The 26,087-nt window shown below is 35.8% G+C and overlaps 1 protein-coding gene across 2 annotated transcripts in view; it reads right to left on the bottom strand.

Annotated features, from left to right (window-relative positions):
• fzr (fizzy and cell division cycle 20 related) overlaps positions 1 to 23,649 on the bottom strand; it is a 62,278-nt gene extending 38,629 nt beyond the window's left edge. The window contains exons 1-3 of one of the 2 annotated variants that reach the window (XM_073972752.1): positions 23,570 to 23,649; positions 22,865 to 23,121; positions 3,413 to 3,643 (exon numbers count right to left, since the gene is read on the bottom strand). In XM_073972752.1, coding sequence (XP_073828853.1) covers positions 3,413 to 3,534 — 122 coding nt within the window. In that variant the 5' untranslated portion in view covers positions 3,535 to 3,643; positions 22,865 to 23,121; positions 23,570 to 23,649. Of the gene's footprint in view, positions 1 to 3,412; positions 3,644 to 22,864; positions 23,122 to 23,478 lie in introns of both variants that reach the window. The other variant, XM_073972753.1, reaches the window with a different exon arrangement.
• Between the last annotated feature and the right edge of the window lie 2,438 nt (positions 23,650 to 26,087).

The following is a 26,087-nucleotide window of genomic DNA, read 5'->3' as shown; positions in this document are numbered from 1 at the left end:
TAAATATTAATAAAGAATATAAATCTGACAAAGTAGAAACAATTTATTACTTGTCGTATCTATGCAATTATCCCATGAATTATGAATGCATGATTTGCTGAACTTTGACAAGGTTTTTATGTGTCTCTAATGCAATGACTTTTATATTTTACTAACAAAATAATATATTTATTATGCTTGATTAGAATTTATTCAGAAACTGTTTTAATGCAATGCTAATAAAATATGACAAGGTTTTTTTCGTTTGCCATGAAGACCCACATAATCACGTACACAATTTGAAAATTATGTGGGAAAGAGAGATATTTACTCTGTTACAATTTTTCTTCTACAAACATTAATTCCCCTGAAAACAATTAATGAAAAATACAAATTAAAGGAGTTTAGTATAATAGGTATATAATTATTCCGCCCCATATTCTTTGGGTATACAATGAGTTTGTCTGTCCATCAAATACAAATCGTAAATTATAATCTTCATTTTGTTAATAAAGGGGTTATATGATAATTAATCACATAAAGTAATATGAAATTAATCACTTTAATTGTGATTTAAGGTGCAAATCGTTTAACAATTGCTCCAGTTGTTATAATTTTAATTGATTTCCTTTGAATACCCCTTAACGAAGTACGAAGAGGAGTAATTATTCATGTTTAGTGTGTTGTGGGATAGTCTGAACATACCTCAAAGAATTTTTTGGCCGATTTACTAAATAAATGATATAAAATGTAAATTCTTATATAGAATAGCATATAATTTATTCTAATTATTCACATTTGTTGTGCAATTGAATCGAATAATCATTAATCAAAATACGTCATTTACCCACAGGCAAAGAATGCAAAGTAAGCATAATGCAAGTGATCACTGAACATACTCTGCAGAAAAGGCAGAGTTAACACTAGGTGTGTCTTTTTACGTGATAATTTGTAATAATTATTACGAAATGTTACTACATGCTGCCTTTTTACACAAAAGTTCAGTAAAAGAGAGTGAAGTGAGAGAACAATTTTGACAGTTGTTTGCTGAGAAATTGCTAAAAGAATTTTTCCCAGCAACATTTAGCAAGTTCGATCAGCTGTTTTTTAATCATCTGCTAATAGTCAGCTGCTCCATCATCCATCCATCCATCCATCACTTAAAGCGGGGTACACACGATCATTTTTGACTGTCAGTTTTACTCAAATAATCGGTTGCTTGCCAGTGTGGTCGTTCATTTTTGTCAGTCATCAGGCAACCACAAAATATTTTGTGGTTGTTGGCCAGTATGCCATTTATCGATATTTCCGAAAAATCGACAGTCAAAACTGATCGTGTTTACCCCGCTTAAGTTGTCAATTCCATACAATATCTGTCAAATGAATGACGTAAACTCCCAAAACACCTGTTTTAAGTGCAAGTGTAAAATGCGATTTAGATTAGAAAAAAAAAAACGTGAACATTAGGGGTGTCTTTTTACGTGATAATTTGTAATAATTATTACTAAATGTTGTCTTTTTACACAAAAGCTCAGTAAAAGAGATCGAAGTGAGAGAACGATTTTGACAGTTGCTTGCTGAGAAATTGCTAAAAGTAGCTGAAAGAATTTTTCCCAGCAACATTTAGCAATTTCGATCAGCTGTTTTTTAATCATCTGCTACTGGTCAGCTGCTCAATGTTTATCTTATTTATTCTATAAATATTACGATTCAGCTATATTTATTGATTGTTTTATTAATATATTAATTACTTTTTATTTATTTTGCTTAAAATTGAAGAACTTTTTCATTACTTTGGTGTTAGTTTTTCGTTCATGCATTGGCGCCAATGTTTTTGTTTTGGTTATCAACTGTTATCTACCTAAAGTTTACTAAATGCTGTCTTTTTACTTTTTTCTCTATTTTCGTATTAAAGAGTAAAATCTCTCTTGCTCTCTGAAAAGAAGTTACTGAATAATTATTACTGAAAAAGTAAAAAGACACAACTATTATGACATAGAACGTTTTCACACGATAAGGTTTGCCTGCTCAAAAATGCGTTGTCCGTTTTGGTTCTCATTCGTAAATTGTGTCAGTGTTGAAACAAAATGTGGAAGTAAGTGAACGAAAACGTACATAAAGTACTTTTTTGATAAATTCGTTCAAGAAATATTTTTTTATTTAATTTGTATTATACAAACATTACTTCAAGAACATGTTATGATTTTTTAATTAATTTCTTTTATAGTTTTCGTAATTGAGATTATTTTAAATGTTTTGAAAGAAAAATGTTCGAACAGAATTGTTTGTATAAAAGGGGACGAAAAAATCCATCAAGAAAAATTGCCTAATGTAAATCTGATCATGGTATAAGTAATAACTCTTTCCTCACATATTTTTATAAAATTAAGAATGAATGTGTGTGTGCGAAATGTGTAAGAAAAAAAATGTAAACAAATACTCATTTTTGTGTTAAATGCTGTAAGAAGTGGCAATACACACATGAACCTTTTTGGTACATTTATGTAAAACCGTACTTCTTTTTGTTCAAAAAGTACGCTTGTATAAAATGACTTCAAAAACGCAACACTAGATGTGAAAATTACGAATGAGAGTCAAAACGGAAACCACGTTTTTGAGCAGTCAAACCTTATCGTCTGAAAACGTTCATAGATGCCGAAAAAATGTTTCCTTGGAAAACTGCTATTTAGCCCGGCTTAATCTAACTATTATGATTTGTTGTATAATTAAGTAGAATCATTAATGAAAATACAACATTTGCGGTAGACAAGGAAATTAGTGTAAACATAATGCATATGATCACTGAACATACCCCATATAAACGACCATGTTATTAACACTGTTATTCACTTGTTCTCTCTGTTCTTAACAGTGAGGCCGATTTGATTAGAAGAAAAAAACCAAACAAATGTGAACATTATTACATTGTCCAATAGAGTTTTCCATAGGAAAATTGCTATTTAGCCCGGCCGGCTGTGTAAAGTGTTCCATAAGGAAACAGCTGTAGACTTTTCGGAAGGAAAAAAGTTTTCTCTATGGTAAACCTTGTATTAGAGTTGTTTGTTGTGTCATGCCTACGTAAAAAAGTCATAGATAATGGCTATTCCACCTAACAATACAAGTTATAATTAAATGCTAGGTTATGATGATGAGTTTCTTCATTTCTCTTTTTGGTTGTTGGGTCGATGTTGTTGTTATTATTGTGTGACTCCAAAGAAAAGTCTAATGGAAAACAATGCCAACGAAGCATTAAACGATAAAAATAAAAAAGAAACCAACTTACAAAAGAAGGCCATATGAAATGATTTGTTGATGTTGTTGCTCTTTGAAATAAAAGTCAAGATAGAAACGACCAGTGAGTCAGGCAAAGGGTAATGATCTTTGGCATGTGGTGATGAAAGAGAGTTGAAATGAAAGAAAAAAAACAACTTACCTGCAAGGTATAAATCGATCCAGCGATGATGTTGTAGAGGCAGCTTCAAATGAATTGAAAAGATTTCTAGCCACGGGACTGCAGTGTTTTAGAATACGTTTTTCATAATCTGGACTAAACATGTTGAGGGTGTTTTGTATTTGTTTTTTTAATAAATCCTCGTAAAAAATATATACAATTTAAGGAACACACGTTATGTGATGGTTATTTTGGTAGGAAGAAATATTTTCTCTGTAAAAGACAAAAAAATAAGAAATATTGTTATTTAATAAAATATTCTCATAAAATTAAAAAACAAAACTCATAAATTATTCAAAAATTTTAATTCCCAATTGTTCAAATTCCCGCCAAAAACCACGAATTCTATGTTCAACCACCTTCTTTCTCTCAGTCTAACCCCATCAGTTTTCAAAACAGCAATTAATTAATCAATGTCAATAAAAGACATTGTAACAAGCTACAAATAATTGCTTCAATATCCAACAAAAACAACAAATATTTCGAATGAAGAAAGAACCTCAAGTAGCAAAGAAGTTTGAAACAAAAACGTGTCTCTTATTATAATCCACTCATGTCTTTGTGTAGGGGGTGGGACACAGATTAAATGTCTGGGCAAACAATTTGAATCATAGGTGCGTCGTGTTGTGAATACGCCATCATTTTAAGCTGATGACGCCTTAACACCGTAAACGTGTTTAAAGCTGATTTTCGTTAATCGAAAATCCCACAAAATAGACAGAAAAATGCCCTCGAAAATCACTCGAACAAGAGCACGACGAGCACCTATCAGAGAAAGATAGGTGAACGAATTCTTCTGGTTTGTTTTCTATCGTGCTGAGAATATTCAATTTATTTTGTTAGAGAAATTTTTCGAAAATTTATTATAGTTGTCTTTAAGACACTTTTTAGAGATTTATTTGACACCAAAATTAAGGTGGCGAAGTAAGGGAATGAAATCAAATTACATTCGGAATTTGAAGATTATCTATAAAACTCTAAACTCAGTTAAAGATTTTCCTATAGCATACTCCATTCAGCCAGGCTGAATTGAGTTTTTCCTATAGCATACTCTATTCAGCCAGGCTTAATTGAGTTTTTCCTATAGAAAACACCATTCAGCCAGGCTGAATTGAGATTTTCCTACAGAAAACACCATTCAGCCAGGCTGAATTGAGATTTTCCTACAGAAAACACCATTCAGCCAGGCTGAATTGAGATTTTCCTACAGAAAACACCATTCAGCCAGGCTGAATTGAGATTTTCCTACAGAAAACACCATTCAGCCAGGCTGAATTGAGATTTTCCTATAGAAAACTCCATTCAGCCAGGCTGAATTGAGATTTTCCTATAGAAAACTCCATTCAGCCAGGCTGAATTGAGATTTTCCTATAGAAAACTCCATTCAGCCAGGCTGAATTGAGATTTTCCTATAGAAAACTCCATTCAGCCAGGCTGAATTGAGATTTTCCTATAGAAAACTCCATTCAGCCAGGCTGAATTGAGATTTTCCTATAGAAAACTCCATTCAGCCAGGCTGAATTGAGATTTTCCTATAGAAAACTCCATTCAGCCAGGCTGAATTGAGATTTTCCTATAGAAAACTCCATTCAGCCAGGCTGAATTGAGATTTTCCTATAGAAAACTCCATTCAGCCAGGCTGAATTGAGATTTTCCTATAGAAAACTCCATTCAGCCAGGCTGAATTGAGATTTTCCTACAGAAAACTCCATTCAGCCAGGCTGAATTGAGATTTTCCTATAGAAAACTTCATTCAGCCAGGCCGAATTGAGATTTTCCTATAGAAAACTCCATTCAGCCAGGCTGAATTGAGATTTTCCTATAGAAAACTCCATTCAGCCGGGCTGAATTGAGATTTTCCAATAGAAAACTCCATTCAGCCAGGCTGAATTGAGATTTTCCTATAGAAAACTCCATTCAGCCAGGCTAAATTGAGATTTTCCTATAGAAGACTCCATTCAGCAATGCTGAATTGAGATTTTCCTACAGAAAACTCCATTCAGCCAGGCTGAATTGAGATTTTCCTATAGAAAACTCCATTCAGCCAGGCTGAATTGAGATTTTCCTATAGAAAACTCCATTCAGCCAGGCTGAATTGAGATTTTCCTATAGAAAACTCCATTCAGCCAGGCTGAATTGAGATTTTCCTATAGAAAACTCCATTCAGCCAGGCTGAATTGAGATTTTCCTATAGAAAACTCCATTCAGCCAGGCTGAATTGAGATTTTCCTATAGAAAACTCCATTCAGCCAGGCTGAATTGAGATTTTCCTATAGAAAACTCCATTCAGCCAGGCTAAATTGAGATTTTCCTATAGAAAACTCCATTCAGCCAGGCTGAATTGAGATTTTCCTATAGAAAACTCCATTCAGCCAGGCTGAATTGAGATTTTCCTATAGAAAACTCCATTCAGCCAGGCTGAATTGAGATTTTCCTATAGAAAACTCCATTCAGCCAGGCTGAATTGAGATTTTCCTATAGAAAACTCCATTCAGCCAGGCTGAATTGAGATTTTCCTATAGAAAACTCCATTCAGCCAGGCTGAATTGAGATTTTCCTATAGAAAACTCCATTCAGCCAGGCTGAATTGAGATTTTCCTATAGAAAACTCCATTCAGCCAGGCTGAATTGAGATTTTCCTATAGAAAACTCCATTCAGCCAGGCTGAATTGAGATTTTCCTATAGAAAACTCCATTCAGCCAGGCTGAATTGAGATTTTCCTATAGAAAACTCCATTCAGCCAGGCTGAATTGAGATTTTCCTATAGAAAACTCCATTCAGCCAGGCTGAATTGAGATTTTCCTATAGAAAACTCCATTCAGCCAGGCTGAATTGAGATTTTCCTATAGAAAACTCCATTCAGCCAGGCTGAATTGAGATTTTCCTATAGAAAACTCCATTCAGCCAGGCTGAATTGAGATTTTCCTATAGAAAACTCCATTCAGCCAGGCTGAATTGAGATTTTCCTACAGAAAACTCCATTCAGCCAGGCTGAATTGAGATTTTCCTACAGAAAACTACATTCAGCCAGGCTGAATTAAGATTTTCCTATAGAAAACTCCATTCAGCCAGGCTGAATTGAGATTTTCTGAGAAAATATCCTATAGCAACCCATTGAAATAGTTTCCGAAATTTCATTTTGTTATAACTCACGTTGTTACAATTAATAAAAAATAATATTTACCAAATAGTTTTCAATTGTTTAAAACAATTGTTTTTAAAAATTTAATTTGTAACACAAACACTCTCTCTCTTCTTAAAGTTGTTGATCGATGGAGTACTGCACGTAAACTGTTGTCAATTCACCAACTTCAGTTGTCTTTTATAAAACAAAAACTTCTTTCCTCATTCCTTTGCCTAAATGAATGAAACTTCAACAGACAGCCGACCGACATCAGGGTGTTAATGGTGACAAAAACAAAACAATAACAAATTAGGCAAAAGTTAAGCATGGCCGTGGGATGAGTCGTCGTCTTGATGATGAATATTTGTCACTTGTTTTTGAAATAAAAACACCAATTGACAACTGAACAAACAACAACAAGTCAGGTATATTTGCTAATCCTGCTGAGGTAGGCATGCATGCCACTACAGAAAGGATAAAAGTCATGACTATTTGTTTTTGTTTTACATAATCGCCAAAAACATTACCGAAAAATAACCAAAACATAATAAGCAATGAATAGGTGGCTCTGATCATAAAATCCCAATTAGACCTCAAGTGAGGTTAGGTAATTTAGAAATAATGGTTGTTGTGGAAGAAGACACAAAACAGTAGTTGCTTTGCCATTTTGGGCACATAGATAAGCGGCCTAATTGAGGGGCAATAACAAATTAAGTGCTAATCGGAAATATTAGTGAATCATTTTCTGGTATTCTTATATATAAAAATTATAGCAAAATTTAGCCATATTGAGTTGCTTAGGAATAGGTGAAGTTTGTGTGCTCCACCCAGAATTTTCTGTAATTTCTTTTTTTAGGAAACTCTATTCAGACAGGCTAAATAGATTTTTCAGGCTGAATTGAGATTTTCCTATAGAAAACTCCACTCAGCCAGGCTGAATTGAGGTTTTCCTATAGAAAACTCCATTCAGTCAGGCTGAATTGAGTTTTTCCTATAGAAAACTCCATTCAGCCAGGATGAATTGAGGTTTTCCTATATAAAACTCCATTCAGCCAGGCTGAATTGAGGTTTTCCTATAGAAAACTCCATTCAGCCAGGCTGAATTGAGGTTTTCCTATAGAAAACTCCATTCAGCCAGGCTGAATTGAGGTTTTCCTATAGAAAACTCCATTCAGCCAGGCTAAATTGAGGTTTTCTTATAGAAAACTTCATTCAGCCAGGCTGAATTGAGGTTTTCTTATAGAAAACACCATTCAGCCGGGCTAAATTGAGATTTTCCTATAGAAAACTCCATTCAGCCAGGCTGAATTGAGATTTTCCTATAGAAAACTCCATTCAGCCAGGCTGAATTGAGATTTTCCTATAGAAAACTTCATTCAGCCAGATATTTTCCCATAGAAAACTCCATTCAGCCAGGCTGAATTGAATTTTCTTCTTTTCGTCTATATAGACGTTTTTCTGGTCCTCTATAAAGCCCCCTTCTGGTCGCCAATAAAGACGCCCTTCAGGTCGTCTATAAAGACTTTTTCCTTGTCGTCTAAAAAGCCGCCCTTCTGGTCGTCTATAAAGACGCCCTTCTGGTCGTTCGTAAGAAATCTCTTGAGGTCGTCCTACTTGTTCCCTAAAGAGACTCGTTTATGGTTAGCTGGGCAATTTGACAAAATTGGTTGTAATCGATACGATATCGATAACTTAAATTCCCATGAATTACAAATTCTAAATATGATTTCTCTGGGAAAATTGATAAGGTAACTAAATTATGTAAATATTCCCACCTACCCTCCCACTTTTTATACCATACTTCTCATTCCCCCAGTTCGTCACATGTTAGGCAGCAAAAAAAAAAGAAAAATAATTCTAAAACAACCTGATTAGCAAAGCTACTCAACGCAAATCAAACCATAATGAGGGAGGGACAATGATAAGCTAAGTGGCAGAGAATTCCCTGGTAGTTGTTGGCCCAGTGCATTGCCCATTATCTTTACAAATATTTGTTTATGTTGACGTTTGTTGTTTTTGTGATAAGAGAGCATATGATGGTCGTCTTTCGCTTTTGTGATACAACCTACTCCACCCCGCCCGTCCTCCCTCCTCTAAATTGACAAATTTTCACATAAAAAATGCTTTTTGTTGTGGTTTTTTGAGCAAGTAAACGATTAATGCACGATTCTAGGGGCTCATTATGGTGGGGTAGAGTGTAAATTTTGATTATATGGAGGTAACTAAATGGGGGTTCTCTCTCGTTCCATCCGTAATGGTGGCGGTAGTGGTGGTGACACATAAACGAATAACAAATTATGTTGAAACCCCTTGAGATAGCCGCCAGCCAGCAAATGAGTAATAATCAGTTGAGGTATTGTTGTGTGTGAAAAAATTAGGTTGGTCATATGGAGACGAACGACAGCGGTCAAACAAATCAAAAAGTAAATAGGATTTCAATTTGAAAAACTTGGCTGTTAATATGTTTGATTTGTCAAGAACATAAGGGAGTGGTAAATGGGAACATAACACAAAAACAACTAATAATCATAAAAACAAAAAAAGAATTTTCACCACATTATCAAAGCCATTACGCCAGCCGTGCCAAGCCTATATAAAATGCATTACTCAAACGCACTAGAAAAATAAGAAGAAGGAAAACAAATAAGGCATTCGACTGCTGCTCCTTATTAACAAATAAATTTCAACTGTCAAAAAGTTATTAAAATTAACCATGACTAATACACTACTGATCAATAACAATGTGCACATTAACTGCTCTGAGCAGCACTGCCCTCATGTTCGTAAAGAGTCTTATTTGTACACCCTCCACTTTTTTTTCAATTCATCCATTTAAAAGACATTTAGAGGATCCTTTTTTACAATACAATGGCATGTGGTAGGGCCGCCTTGTTATCGCCATAACAACCTTTTTAGTTACAATTAAACAGCTTGGTTTTAGAAATTAGAAAAAAAAAACAATTTAAGGAACGAGTCATAAATAACCTCAAAATTGGTGTGGCAAAGAAATTTGTACCCGCATTTGCTGAAAATGTCATTAACTTCTATTAAACTTTCAGCCAATTGTCATATGGGCAGTTGGTGGCTGTAGGTTTTATTTTTTAAAATATCAGGATCCATATCTTGAGAAGTATCATCAGGGGGCAATCATGAATAAAAATTTCCTTTTCCAAAATTTCGACTAAAGTACGGCATAATTAAGAGAATCTATACGAAAACCTCAATTCAGCCTGGCTGAATCGAGTTTTCTATAGGAAAACCTCAATTCAGCCTGGCTGAATGAAGTTTTGTATAGGAAAACCTCAATTCAGCCTGGCTGAATGAAGTTTTCTATAGGAAAACCTCAATTCACCCTGGCTGAATGAAGTTTTCTATAGGAAAACCTCAATTCAGCCAGGCTGAATGAAGTTTTCTATAGAAAAACCTCAATTCAGCTTGACTGAATCGAGTTTTCTATAGGAAAACCTCAATTCAGCCTGGCTGGATGAAGTTTTTCTATAGGAAAACCTCAATTCAGCCTGGCTGAATGAATTTTTCTATAGGAAAACCTCAATTCAGCCTGGCTGAATGAATTTTTCTATAGGAAAACCTCAATTCAGCCTGGCAGAATGAAGTTTTCTATAGGAAAACCTCAATTCAGCCTGGCAGAATGAAGTTTTCTATGGGAAAACCTGAATTCGGCCTGAGTTTTCTATGGGAAAACCTGGATTCAACCTGGCTGAATGGAGTTTTCTATGGGAAAACCTCAATTCAGCCCATCTGAATGGAGTTTTCTATGTGAAAACCACAATTCAGCCTGGCTGAATCGAGTTTTCTATAGGAAAACCTCAATTCAGCCTGGCTGAATCGAGTTTTCTATAGCAAAACCTCAATTCAGCCTGGCTGAATCGAGTTTTCTATAGGAAAACCTCAATTCGGCCTGAGTTTTCTATGGGAAAACCTCAATTCAGCCTGGCTGAATCGAGTTTTCTATAGGAAAACCTCAATTCAGCCTGGCTGAATCGAGTTTTCTATAGGAAAACCTCAATTCAGCCTGGCTGAATCGAGTTTTCTATAGGAAAACCTCAATTCAGCCTGGCTGAATCGAGTTTTCTATAGGAAAACCTCAATTCAGCCTGGCTGAATCGAGTTTTCTATAGGAAAACCTCAATTCAGCCTGGCTGAATCGAGTTTTCTATAGGAAAACCTCAATTCAGCCTGGCTGAATCGAGTTTTCTATAGGAAAACCTCAATTCAGCCTGGCTGAATCGAGTTTTCTATAGGAAAACCTCAATTCAGCCTGGCTGAATCGAGTTTTCTATAGGAAAACCTCAATTCAGCCTGGCTGAATCGAGTTTTCTATAGGAAAACCTCAATTCAGCCTGGCTGAATCGAGTTTTCTATAGGAAAACCTCAATTCAGCCTGGCTGAATCGAGTTTTCTATAGGAAAACTTCAATTCAGCCTGGCTGAATCGAGTTTTCTATAGGAAAACTTCAATTCAGCCTGGCTGAATGAAGTTTTCTATAGGAAAACTTCAATTCAGCCTGGCTGAATGAAGTTTTCTATAGGAAAACTTCAATTCAGCCTGGCTGAATGAAGTTTTCTATAGGAAAACCTCAATTCAGCCAGGCTGAATGAAGTTTTCTATAGGAAAACCTCAATTCAGCCAGGCTGAATGAAGTTTTCTATAGTAAAACCTCAATTCAGCCAGACTGAATGAAGTTTTCTATAGGAAAACCTCAATTCAGCCAGGCTGAATGAAGTTTTCTATAGGAAAACCTCAATTCAGCCAGGCTGAATGAAGTTTTCTATAGGAAAACCTCAATTCAGCCAGGCTGAATGAAGTTTTCTATAGGAAAACCTCAATTCAGCCAGGCTGAATGAAGTTTTCTATAGGAAAACCTCAATTCAGCCAGGCTGAATGAAGTTTTCTATAGGAAAACCTCAATTCAGCCAGGCTGAATGAAGTTTTCTATAGGAAATCCTCAATTCAGCCAGGCTGAATGAAGTTTTCTATAGGAAAACCTCAATTCAGCCAGGCTGAATGAAGTTTTCTATAGGAAAACCTCAATTCAGCCAGGCTGAATGAAGTTTTCTATAGGAAAACCTCAATTCAGCCAGGCTGAATGAAGTTTTCTATAGGAAAACCTCAATTCAGCCAGGCTGAATGAAGTTTTCTATAGGAAAACCTCAATTCAGCCAGGCTGAATGAAGTTTTCTATAGGAAAACCTCAATTCAGCCAGGCTGAATGAAGTTTTCTATAGGAAAACCTCAATTCAGCCAGGCTGAATGAAGTTTTCTATAGGAAAACCTCAATTCAGCCAGGCTGAATGAAGTTTTCTATAGGAAAACCTCAATTCAGCCAGGCTGAATGAAGTTTTCTATAGGAAAACCTCAATTCAGCCAGGCTGAATGAAGTTTTCTATAGGAAAACCTCAATTCAGCCAGGCTGAATGAAGTTTTCTATAGGAAAACCTCAATTCAGCCAGGCTGAATGAAGTTTTCTATAGGAAAACCTCAATTCAGCCAGGCTGAATGAAGTTTTCTATAGGAAAACCTCAATTCAGCCAGGCTGAATGAAGTTTTCTATAGGAAAACCTCAATTCAGCCAGGCTGAATGAAGTTTTCTATAGGAAAACCTCAATTCAGCCAGGCTGAATGAAGTTTTCTATAGGAAAACCTCAATTCATCCAGGCTGAATGAAGTTTTCTATAGGAAAACCTCAATTCATCCAGGCTGAATGAAGTTTTCTATAGGAAAACCTCAATTCAGCCAGGCTGAATGTAGTTTTCTATAGGAAAACCTCAATTCAGCCTGGCTGAATAAAGTTTTCTATAGGAAAACCTCAATTCAGCCTGGCTGAATGAAGTTTTCTATAGGAAAACCTCAATTCAGCCTGGCTGAATGAAGTTTTCTATAGGAAAACCTCAATTCAGCCTGGCTGAATGAAGTTTTCTATGGGAAAACCTCAATTCAGCCTGGCTGAATGAAGTTTTCTATAGGAAAACCTCAATTCAGCCTGGCTGAATGAAGTTTTCTATAGGAAAACCTCAATTCAGCCTGGCTGAATGAAGTTTTCTATAGGAAAACCTCAATTCAGCCTGGCTGAATGGAGTTTTCTATAGGAAAACCTCAATTCAGCCTGGCTGAATGGAGTTTTCTATAGGAAAACCTCAATTCAGCCTGGCTGAATGGAGTTTTCTATAGGAAAACCTCAATTCAGCCAGGCTGAATGAAGTTTTCTATAGGAAAACCTCAATTCAGCCAGGCTGAATGAAGTTTTCTATAGGAAAACCTCAATTCAGCCAGGCTGAATGAAGTTTTCTATAGGAAAACCTCAATTCAGCCAGGCTGAATGAAGTTTTCTATAGGAAAACCTCAATTCAGCCAGGCTGAATGAAGTTTTCTATAGGAAAACCTCAATTCAGCCAGGCTGAATGAAGTTTTCTATAGGAAAACCTCAATTCAGCCAGGCTGAATGAAGTTTTCTATAGGAAAACCTCAATTCAGCCAGGCTGAATGAAGTTTTCTATAGGAAAACCTCAATTCAGCCAGGCTGAATGAAGTTTTCTATAGGAAAACCTCAATTCAGCCAGGCTGAATGAAGTTTTCTATAGGAAAACCTCAATTCAGCCAGGCTGAATGAAGTTTTCTATAGGAAAACCTCAATTCAGCCAGGCTGAATGAAGTTTTCTATAGGAAAACCTCAATTCAGCCTGGCTGAATGAAGTTTTCTATAGGAAAACCTCAATTCAGCCTGGCTGAATGAAGTTTTCTATAGGAAAACCTCAATTCAGCCTGGCTGAATGAAGTTTTCTATAGGAAAACCTCAATTCAGCCTGGCTGAATGAAGTTTTCTATTGGAAAACCTCAATTCAGCCTGGCTGAATGAAGTTTTCTATAGGAAAACCTCAATTCGACCTGAGTTTTCTATGGGAAAACCTCAAGTAATCTTTTCAGCTCGTCTATAAAGACTCCTTTCAGCTCGTCCATAAAGACTCCATTCAGCTCGTCTGTAAAGACTCCCTTCAGCCGTCTAATAAAGACTCCCTTCAGCTCGTCTATAAAGACTCCCTTCAGCTCGTCTATAAAGACTCCTTTCAGCTCGTCCATAAAGACTCCATTCAGCTCGTCTGTAAAGACTCCCTTCAGCCGTCTAATAAAGACTCCCTTCAGCTCGTCTGCAAAGACTCCCTTCAGCCGTCTAATAAAGACTCCCTTCAGCTTGTCTATAAAGACTCGCTTCAGCTCGTCTAAAAATACTCCCTTCAGCTCGTCTATAAAGACTCCCTTCAGCTCGTCTATATAGACTTCCTTCAGCTCGTCTATAAAGACTCCCTTCAGCTCATCTATAAAGACTCCCTTCAGCTCGTCTATAAAGACTCCCTTCAGCCGTCTAATAAAGACTCCCTTCAGCTCGTCTATAAAGACTACCTTCGGCTCGTCTATAAAGACTCCCTTTAGCTCTTCTATTAAGATTTCCTTCAGCTCTTCCATAAAGACTCCTCCTTCTCTTCTATAATGATTCCCTTCTGATCCTCTAAAAAGCCCACTTCGGCTCGTCTATAAAGATCCCCTTCAGTTCATTTATAAGGACTCCCGCTTGTCCTTTCAGCTAGTCTATTAAGACTCCCATCAACTCATCTACAAAGACTACCTTCTGCTAGTCCATAAATACTTTATTCAGAGCTTCTATAAAGAACATTTCCAACTTCTATCATTTTTAATTTTCAAAAATCACCTTAAGGTTCTTCCGAAAAATCTCAGCTGTTTGATATTAAAAAAAAAACATGTCCCCCTTTTGCCAGATATTTGTAATTTTATTAGGCACCAACAGAGAGAGGGAGTGGAGTATTCAATTAGCTAAAAATATGCAGCTATATAATCTGAAGTATAAAAATCAGCTGGCATCCGAGTGTATTATCTGCCCTATTTCCTCCCTTTCCATAAACTGCAATGCGGCGAGGAAAACGGAAGAGAAGTAATTTCAAATGGAAATGGAAAATAAACAAACATCAATTCAAAATTCTAAGCAAAACATGTGATATGCAGAGTGAATAACCGCACCTTCACACTCCAAGAGGGGGTAGCAAATACAATACAGAGGTAATAGAGATAGTCTAGCCGAGAAGCGCCGCACAATGACCCCATGCCAGGTCATAAATATACATGCTGCTATGGAGGATGTCATTATGTTGAATTTTTTTCTGGGGTGTAAAGAGACACGAAGGAAGAAAGATAGAGAGAGAGAGAGTGGAAAAGAGGAAACAAATTGAAATTTGTAATATTTTGGTTACGACATGCGACACAATGGCTTATACGATGTGATTTGATTTTATAAATAAGAAACAAAATCGTATCAGGGTTTCCGAGCATGATATGACGAGAGGCTTGTATTTATGCATGAATGTCTGTCTGTTTGTCTGTCTATTACAACTCAGAGGGGGAGGAAGCGTTAATGATGGTGATGATGAAGTTCGTGGTGGTGATATTTAAAAAACAAAACAAATCTACATTTTCTTCATTTGGGAGTAATGGGTAGTTTTGATCAAAAACACACACATACACAGGCGCTACATACGATCCTCCGCCGGTTGTAAACCTAGTTCTAGTATGACTTTTTAAGGGTGTCTATGTTTTTGATTTTAGAATTTCCAAATTAGTATGGGTTGTTGTTGTTATTTATTCACTTTACCTTGTGTTTCATCAACATTATTCTGTACCTATGTACGTGAGCATGTTAAGCCAACTCCTGAGGTCTTTGGCCACACGACGCTCATTCACGCATGTTTCCAAAAAAAGAAAATAAAACTAAAACTGTACATCTGTGTTGTAATCTAAGTGTGCATGGCCAAAGGTAAGCAGGCGAGAACTTACAGTTAGGGTAGGTACGTACGTCACAGCAGCAGCGTCACATAATAAGATGTCACACCGTAACCGAAGACCGGCAAAACAACCACCACCAACCAGACAAGGCAGCACGCTTTTAGACGAAAGAAATATTATAAAAATAACCCTAATATTATGGACGGACAAAGCCTAAACAACAACAAAAGCAACAACAATGTGGTATACTACTTGCTGATTTTTGTCTGTATTTTTTTACAAACCTGCTGCTGTCCTTTGGTCCATATATTTTTAACTGAATGCGTGTGACGTCATTGAAGGAGTTTTGTACTCTCCCACTTTCTTATAAGAAAAAGCAAATACAGGGGAAATAAAATGTAAACAAGAGAAATGTTTCTTTCTTGTGGCAAATGTAAAGGACCAACAGAGCTTTAATTTTGATTTTCTTTAGGAATATTTCAAACGACTATTAAGAGCATAGATGGTCAAAATAACTCTTAAATATGTTTTAAGGGAAACATTAAAACAGCGTTTTTTTAGAATTTTTTACTTTTTAAATATTTTTAAGAAACGGGCAGCATCTTAAACATTACAAAAAAGCAATTTTATTAAAAATACAATAACAAAACCTCAATTCAGCCTGGCTGAATGAAGTTTTCTATAGGAAAACCTCAATTCAGCCTGGCTGAATGAAGTTTTCTATAGGAAAACCTCAATTCAGCCTGGCTGAATGAAGTTTTCTATAGGAAAACCTCAATTCAGCCTGGCTGAATGAAGTTTTCTATAGGAAAACCTCAATTCAGCCTGGCTGAATGAAGTTTTCTATAGGAAAACCTCAATTCAGCCTGGCTGAATGAAGTTTTCTATAGGAAAACCTCAATTCAGCCTGGCTGAATGAAGTTTTCTATAGGAAAACCTCAATTCAGCCTGGCTGAATGAAGTTTTCTATAGGAAAACCTCAATTCAGCCTGGCTGAATGAAGTTTTCTATAGGAAAACCTCAATTCAGCCTGGCTGAATGAAGTTTTCTATAGGAAAACCTCAATTCAGCCTGGCTGAATGAAGTTTTCTATAGGAAAACCTCAATTCAGCCTGGCTGAATGAAGTTTTCTATAGGAAAACCTCAATTCAGCCTGGCTGAATGAAGTTTTCTATAGGAAAACCTCAATTCAGCCTGGCTGAATGAAGTTTTCTATAGGAAAACCTCAATTCAGCCTGGCTGAATGAAGTTTTCTATAGGAAAACCTCAATTCAGCCTGGCTGAATGAAGTTTTCTATAGGAAAACCTCAATTCAGCCTGGCTGAATGAAGTTTTCTATAGGAAAACCTCAATTCAGCCTGGCTGAATGAAGTTTTCTATAGGAAAACCTCAATTCAGCCTGGCTGAATGAAGTTTTCTATAGGAAAACCTCAATTCAGCCTGGCTGAATGAAGTTTTCTATAGGAAAACCTCAATTCAGCCTGGCTGAATGAAGTTTTCTATAGGAAAACCTCAATTCAGCCTGGCTGAATGAAGTTTTCTATAGGAAAACCTCAATTCAGCCTGGCTGAATGAAGTTTTCTATAGGAAAACCTCAATTCAGCCTGGCTGAATCGTAGCCCTCCAGTACCATAAATATTTATTATTAATTAAGAGGCATTTTCGTAGATGAGCAAACGGGAAGACGAGAAGGAAACTTCCTTGATAGGTGTCCAGAAGGAAGAATTTATGAATGACAAAAGTGGTCGTTGAGACCGCCAGAATAATGTTTTTATGTGCGATAAGAGTAGAATGAAATGAACAACCTAAAGAGTGAAATTATTGAAAGGGACAATAAATAGACCACGAGGAGAACATCTTAATGTAATACCAGAAGGACCGTTAGAGGTAAGTTTGGAAAAAATATTACGATGTCCAAAATTTGGTAATCAATTCGCTATTTGTCGTGTTAAGATATCATTTTATCTGTGGAACCCAGGATTTTTAGACCTTTTAGGTCATTACCGATAAAAGCCGATATAGTGCAACTTCGAACTCGAAGTAGGTATGTTTAAAGAAATTTTACGATTTACTATATTAGAACCAAATCAATTAGAAAGTTGTCTTCTTAGCAGTCGTTTTAATTGGTTAGGCGTAGTTTTTTTCTAGCCTTTTGGTTCATTACTTCATGGAATATGGGCGAGCACACGAAAAAAATGATATCGTTATAATCAGGATCACATTCACAACCTTCAGTAGAATTTTTAAAATGATTCTCGAAAAGATCTTAAATTGCACCTAATCGAAAAGGTTTCAACTTTAATAGGTGAGAGAGATACCTGAAGGAAAATGTCGATATAAATCAACTTCGATCCATATCTATGTTTGGAAAAATTTTACCAAGTAGGGGCAAAGTTTGGAACAAATCGGTTACTCTGTTTGAGAGTTTTCGTACGCAAGAGCTAGACAAACAAACGCTCTTCTCAAAATTGCCTGAAAAAACGTTATCAAGTGCCTTTAATCAAGAATTTCTATATGACCGGAAACAATCATTCTAAACAGCCGTAACGGAGTTTTCTAGGCGACATAGAGGACGTCTTTACACGTCTGATGACTTCGAAGGCGATCGGATGGCTTTATAGAGGACCAGAAGGACATTTTTTTGTCGGCCAAAAGAGAGTTTTGGCAACTGGAGTTGTATAAATACATATATTTTTTAATTAGAAGGCAGGCTTAATAGTCGATTGAATAAAGTCGGGGTTTAACTGGCACGAAGTGGATATTTCTATCAACAACTCACACCAATTGTTTAGATCGGAGCGTCGTTGATATCTGGAAGTCTTAACGTAGTATGGCTACGCCATGGTGGACCTCCATTCTTCAAATAAATCAATGATGTATGGATCTGAGCTTTAATACAACAAAATTCCCAAAACCCAATGATGACATTTCTGGAAAGCCCACTGGAGTAGACGGTGGTCCGATAGAACTAGCCGACCAAAGTTTTGGCTGAAAATGTTCCCACCGTCCTAACTAACTCTGTAAATCGGTTGGCTAAGCAGAAGAGGGCGTATGGATCTGAGCTTTAATACAACAAAAATCCCAAAACCCAATAATGACATTTCTGCAACGCCCACTGGAGTAGACGGTGGTCCGATAGAACTAGCCGACCAAAGTTTTGGCTGAAAATGTTCCCACCGTCCTAACTAACTCTGTAAATCGGTTGGCTAAGCAGAAGAGGACGTATGGATCTGAGCTTTAATACAACAAAATTCCCAAAACCCAATGATGACATTTCTGCAACGCCCACTGGAGTAGACGGTGGTCCGATAGAACTAGCCTACCAAAGTTTTGGCTGAAAATGTTCCAACCGCCCTAATTAGCTCTGTAAATCGATTGGCTAAGCAGAAGAGGGCGTACCGTAGGTCGATGCACTACGTCAGAAAGTACATTGGCAAGAAACGCTCATTCATCTCGTTGAGAGAGTGTAAATTATTCAGGATCAATGTTAAGGTGGGGAGCAAGTTCAAAAAAAAAACATATCCTCACATGCCAAAAGAACTCCTGACCTTAATAATCTTTCTCTCGTCCCGATGACCGTAGATAACAAGTTGAGTCCAATGCCAACATCGATTCTTATAACCCCTAAAGGCCGAACCAGAAGCGATGTTGGCTTGAATCAACGTCTCACGAATGATTCCATTCTTTCGACCACAACAACCTCTTGAAAGAGAGGATGGACACCCCTCAAAGTCAAAGGGGATGAATCAAACCTCAATCCCTTATATGTTTGGCTTTAAAAGGACATCCTCAATTGCTGAGTTTTGATGAACCAAAGTGCAGCCTTTTATTTTCATCTTTTTCATTCCCCAAAGAATCAGAAGTAGGTATACCCAGTATATGGCGAGCAATATTTAATGTCCATACCGCCGCCTGGTGACCAAAGGGTTGTTTTAAGTTGGGCAATTTGATATTTGTCCCTATGGAAGTCAGCGATTATAATCAAATACCCTAAACATAATAACGGGTTTGATCTGCATTAAAATTAGGCGCGATTGTACCTTCGGAAGGACAATTCCGAGCAATTTGATATTCTGTACTTATGAATCCAGCATAGATGAAGGCCTCTCTGCTGTTTTAGGCTGGGATAAGGGCGAGTAGCCATATGAGTCTCGGATCCTTTCGTATTACCACCCAAGTTCGAGTAAGCATTTTTATTATGACAAGTATTTAAATGGTTGTAAAGTATTGAAATATTTTCACAATTTTATTGCGCTGAGATTTTACTTCATTGAACTCCACAAAATAAAGTCATCCTTATAATGAAGGTTCGCAACACTATGACGTTACATAAAACTAAAATGTCAATGACACACTTGCACAAGCATAACATAGTTTTAATACCATGAGGCAAACTTATGCTCTGTTCCAGAACCTGCAAGAATCTACTAATTTTTTCTACGATAACAATTTTCCCTTTATGTTATCGAAGAAAATTGTAATATAGTAGATTCCTGCTGTTCTGGAACAGACCAATAATTGTGGTTGCTATACCAAAACCCAAACACAAACTGTCAAATTTCATCCAATTCGATTGAAAAATATGACACAAGCCGTACCCGTACATGGTTCCATGGCAAACTGTGGACCTATATTGAAAAATTCTTGTTAGGATATTTTCTATGGGAAAATAAATTTCCAATTTGAAAACAAATCGGTCGAAAATTGTGACCAAGGCCATGTTTATATTATAGGCTTTTGTCGGGTTAACCTTAAGGATTTGTTTGACGTATATGCAATGGAATTGATATTTAAAACCCAGAGGGTTTGTTAAATCCGGTTATATATAAACGTACTATAATAAGCTCAAAATACATTAAATCGTACATTACCGTTATAAGCGAGATATACCAACACCCTTGATAGGGTTGTTCAGTACTCTCCATGAAAAAAAAAACAATTTACGCCCCATTACCCATTGTGTTCGAAAGTTCAGCTAATGTCCCATTTTCAATAACTTGGAATATATTTCAGCTACATTTTATGCACATACTTTAATCCATTCGTTAGAAGTTTCTATAAAACTCAATTGAAATTTCAACTGTCCAAAATGTAAAAAAACCGTGAAATTGTTATCAACAAATATGTATATTAAAAAACATCAATTTTGTGGCCTAGTTTCAGATTGATAAATATAAAAATGTCACTATGTAACAATGAAAACCAATAAAATACTATACCTATAACCTTCAAAGGCGGTTAAATTGTTCCCATCATAACTTAAAACATCTTGGGATGTAAACACGTTTTAATTACATTTTCTTAAAGATTCTTCCTTAAGAAAATAGTTAAATATTTCCCCAGTTTTAACGACTTTTTTCAATTTCTTACGCTATATAACTGTCTAGTTAGTATATGGTAGTTGTTGTTGTTCTAATCATAAATTTGATAAGAATCCAACTCAACATAATAAAGATAACTGTGTGAAGGGTTGTTATTTTCATTACAAAATAAGGGTTCAGAACCATTATCTTTTGAGTTATAACTTTGGAACATTTATTTTTTTATATTTTCTTTCATAACCTAACATAAAACTTCGTTAGAAAAAAAAATAAGTGTGGGAAAGAAGAAAAAAGGAGATTTTGTGGTTTTCCTATTTTTTTTTTTTATTTCTTGCTTCCATTCAAATATGAAATTTATGGGAATTCTTCACAATCAGGCGGTGACCACCATAACATCAAGATAAGGTGCAATACATTAACTGGACAAAAATTAACACCAAAACCACTTTGTAGCTTTTTTGTAAAGACGACTAATTTTTCCTTTTCACAAGTGCCACAAACGCAACAATAATTGTTGTATTTTTATTTTATATTATTTTTTCTGGTTAATGTGGTTTGTTTTAAGGTCTATAATTAAAATTATAAAACGTGTTTAGTTATGTACACATTTCTTAATTTAATTGCAAAACTTGTGGATCCGTGTGTGGTAAATTTTGTGGTCTCTTAAAATATCCAATGTTCAAATTCTGTAAAAACCCATTATTACCAAATGTAGACCACATGAAATTTGAACAAAGCTATTTTGAGAAAGCTTTGCTACAAAATCTTGTTCTTTTTATAACACGGTGTTTGCTAAGCAATATTGGATTAGAAAAAAATATCCTTGATTCCGGAGATCGTCTACGAAGACGCTTCAGATATTCTATAAAGCCATATTTGGTAAAGAATCGCTTCTAGTCTTCAGGTCGTTTTAAAAATCTACCTTCATATCGTCTATAAAAACTCTCTTCAACTTGTCTATAAAACCTGGAACAAATTGAATACTCTACCAGCTGACGGAAAAAATCTGAATTTTTTTTTTTTAAATTGTAAGTTTTTTCTAAGTAGCCAGCCTTCGGCCGGGGATTTAAGACTTTCTCCTATGGACAGGAGCCAATTTAGGGCACGAAAACAACATTTTTTTAATTAATTTTTTTTTCTTACTTTAACAAGGGTATTTTCGGAACTTCAGGGGCCCATATCTCGGGAAGTATGGACTTCCCCCAACAAACTTTACATTTTTGTAATCAGGACGTAAAGATCTACCTGTGGTAAAAATTTCAGATTTTTCCGCCTGCTAGTAGAGTATTCTATTTATGCCTAAAACCCTACTGCTGCTGCTTCTGGTCGTCTCTAGTGGTCCTTTTTTGTCCTATATAAAAACTGTCTTTAGCTTGTGTATAAAGACTTCATTCAGTTCATCTATAAAGGCTGCCTTTGGCTGGTCTATAAAAACTCCCTTTGCCTTGTCTATAAAGACTCCCTTCGACTCGTCTATAATGACTTCCTTCTGACCGTTTATAAAGACTCCTTTCAGCTCATCTCTAAAGATTCTCTTCTGGTCGTCTATAAATACCCCTTCTTTTCGCCTATAAAACTCCATCCTGGTTGTCTATAAAGACTCCCTTCAGCTCGTCTATAAAAACTCCCTTCAGCTCGTCTATAAAGACTCTCTTCAGCTCGTCTATAAGGATTCCCTTCAGCTCGTCTATTAAAACTCCCTTCAGCTCGTCATCAAGACTCCCTTTTGCATGTCTATAAAAACTTCCTCAACTCTTCTATAAAGACTCCGTTCAGCTCGTCTACAACGACTTTCGTGGTCTGACGCTTATTTGTTTCTATATAACACAGATATTCAATCATGTATTTTTGTGATGGTCGCCTATTGCACTTTGATAAACTAAAATTTAAGGAAAATAAAACACTGTGCAATTTAACAATGCCATCTATTGAAGGAATAACTCACCATGAAACTATATTTTCTATTCTTTTTATTCCCAACGAGAAAACACAATAACAAAATATACGCCCCCTGCCTTTAATGTAGCGACAGACGTACAGATAAGAAGACTAGCAATATTTTATATCAAAGGCCAACAATCAAACGTAACAATCAACGTAAAAAGATGCATTTTCAATTCCCTCAAATAGAAAAAAATCAAATCAAAATCATTTTATTCCAAAACAGAAATGACACTTACCCCTATTTTTTGACAATTTAGTTTTGATGCAGAGAATTTTTCTCTCACTCACTCTCTTTGAGGTTAATAAGTATTTATTTTTGTTGTTGTTTCCAATTTTGTTCTTGTTCTTGTTTGTTGTATTCTATCTCTACTATTCTTCTTTTCACTTCTTCCTTCCCCAAGCAATCAACGTATTTTTTTTCTGATATTTTATTTTTATAAACAAACCAAACACTATGCACTTCAAATTTCTTTTGCTTTTTCTTCTATGTTTGCTATTTGAAATTGAACACAAAAAATTTTATCAACTTTCACTTGGTAGGGGGAAATTTATAAACTTTTTCTTATTGCAACTTGAAAATTATGGACAGTTTTTCTTGATTTTTCCTTTGCTTCTACTCATAAAAAGCAAGCAAACCAAGCGTTTGACACACGCACACACAAAAACTCAATTGTCAGAAGAGACGGTCGGTGCGCAATGAAAAATGGAGGGCAAGGCAAATTTCAGTGTTTTATTTTTGTAAGGTGTTTGGTTTGGTGGGTAAGAACAAACGAACGATCGATCAGGGGGAAAAAAGATCATCAAACACTTGATTACACAATATACTTCGATCAAATATAAATAATATTGCCTTCACACAATGCCTTCAACGTTAAACTTTTCACGAAAACCAAATTTTTATTTCTCCTGCTTTGAGTTTGCGTTGCAAAGAAGAAAATTACCCGTTGTTTCGTCGCGTTATTGTGTTGTGTGAGAGCGATACACACTGACAGTTGTACAATACTGCTAGGGATCTAAAGTCGAGTTTTGTCTCATCGTTGTTTGTAGTAGAGTTGTACAATCTAGTTCATTTGAAAGATCTAGTTCAATAGTTCAGCTGTTTTAACCGAACTAGTTCAGTAATCTAGTTCGTAGTTCACTATCCAGTTCAATTATTCGGATCAGAATCGTTCACCGGCTCTTAATCATTCGTGTGATGAAGACGCAAACGTACACCAAATAGAAACAAACAGTTGAATAATGTATGTCCCAATTTACATTAGGCGAGTTTACTTGCGGCAATTGTCAGTTTGTAGGTGAGAGAGCATGGTAGAACAAATACAAGGTAAAGTTAATACTACAACAAATACAACTCGAACAACAACCACAAAGGAATTTGTTTTTGTTTGTAAACCTTAGTGTCAATGTAAATGTAAACAAAACAAGGAAATGTCTATAAATTATTGGAATTTAAAAAACTAATAATTTTTCACATTTGATTGAATATTTTGGAAAACATGAATGAAAACTCGTTAGATTTTCAATTTGAATGTTTCATATCATTCCACTAAATGCATAATTTCTCGCAGAAAGTAGAATACTTGCAAAAATGTTTCGGGTCGCTGGTAATTCATTGAAAAAAGAGAAGCTGTTTCAATCATTTGCTTTTGGAAACAAAAAAGCACATGTTTATTAGGGCTTTATTATTTTCAAGTTTAACAAAATACCACACATATTAACAAATATTGTACCGCCTCTATAAGCGGTGTTTTAGTGTGCGGCATGTCGTTCGGACCTGGAGGAGGTTACATGTCAATGATATGAAGCCGTCTTTATGGGAAATAAGTTTTTTTCTGATGAATAAATTTGTTCTTCAAAAATATATATCCCTAATATACATCGAACATAGAAATAAATACATAAAATGTCGAATGGAATTTGACACTAACACTACAACCCAGTTCAGTCAGCTGGGTATTGCTGTTACCTTTTCTTGTTCTACCATGGTGAGAGAGGGTGCTGAGAGGCAAAGGGTTACCATATGCCTCACCTCTGTCTCCTACAAAATGGCAATTGCCGCAAGTAAACTCGCCCAATGTAAATTGGAACTATTTTAAGTACTCCAGAACAAAAATATTATACATATTTACATAGTTTTATTCCATTCATTTGGGTGGCTGGCCAAAAATCGTATGTTGTGTGTGTAGAAATTGTCATTTTGAAAAAAGCTTTGAGCGTCGGGTGCGTTTCTTCTTTTTATTTTTTCTATCCAAAACAAGGCACTTCAATAGGTAATGGATTCGATATATTGGAATATGTTATGTATTTATAGGTGTGTTCGTTTACTCAATAATTTGTTCAAATTTGTACAAGTCCAGTAACTTCTTGCAAACGACTAAATGCCTGCGTACATAAGCTGCTTTGCCTGATTGCCTTGCTTTGCTGCTTCAATAAAAAAATAAAAGAACAAAGAAGGCCGACCCAATTTCCAACTGATGGCAACCCAGTTCGAAATTTCGTCTTTATTCTATTATTTTTATTACGTCAGAAATGAAGCAGGTAAGCAAGGCAATCAGGCAAAGCAGCTTATGTACGCAGGCCTTAAGGTCTTTTGTATTGTACTGAAGAGTAAACGAACAGCATTCAGTAACAATTTGTACAAATTTTGAGTATACGAACGCACCTTATGTTTCTGTAGAAATCTTCAATGTACTTTGATCCAAAACGTAAACAAACTCATCACATTACGAAGGCATCACTTAAAACAGACGACGGGTCACTTTGCATTTGTGAACGACATGTTTAACTAGATTGCGAATCGTTCGTTCCATGGTACAATAATTCATAGGTAGGCCAGGTATGAGAATCGCCAAAAAAATACAACCCTGTCGCTATGGCGTAAAACGTCAAAATTGTTTTGATGAATGATAACGGATGAGTAAACAAAGAAGAAGAAGAACGAAATGTTGAAATGAAAACAAATCAGAGTTGAATTTTTTGATCAATAAGAAATATCAACTCTGCATGTCAACACGGTTTTGACAGATTAAGCCATAACAAAAAAAAATGTAATCAGCTGTTAGCTGTGGCCTACCTAAGAATTATTGTACCATGGTTCGTTCGTTGATCGTACGTTCACCGACTGATTATAGTTCAGTGAACTATAATGAACTATATCGACTGATCTAGTTCATACGCTCTTTTCAATGAATTGTTCAATTGAACTAGTTCTTTCATGAACTATACAACTCTAGTTTGTAGTTAATAATCGTTATCGAAAAATGATCGGAATTCTTTCGTTAAAAAATTACCTTATGCTAAGTTTACATTTACGAAATCCCCTCGATTTTAACTGTCAAATCCATAGCATGGATATCATTTGACGTTTAACCTATGGATTTGACAGTTGAAATCGAGTGGATTTCGTAAATGTTAACCAAGCATTAAGCGGGGTACACACCATCAGATGATGAAATTTAA

Source organism: Musca autumnalis, unplaced genomic scaffold, assembly GCF_047663935.1.
Source record: "Musca autumnalis isolate F117 unplaced genomic scaffold, ASM4766393v1 scaffold_3, whole genome shotgun sequence".
Classification (NCBI taxonomy): domain Eukaryota; kingdom Metazoa; phylum Arthropoda; class Insecta; order Diptera; family Muscidae; genus Musca; species Musca autumnalis.
This window is presented reverse-complemented; position numbering and strand designations above follow the sequence as displayed.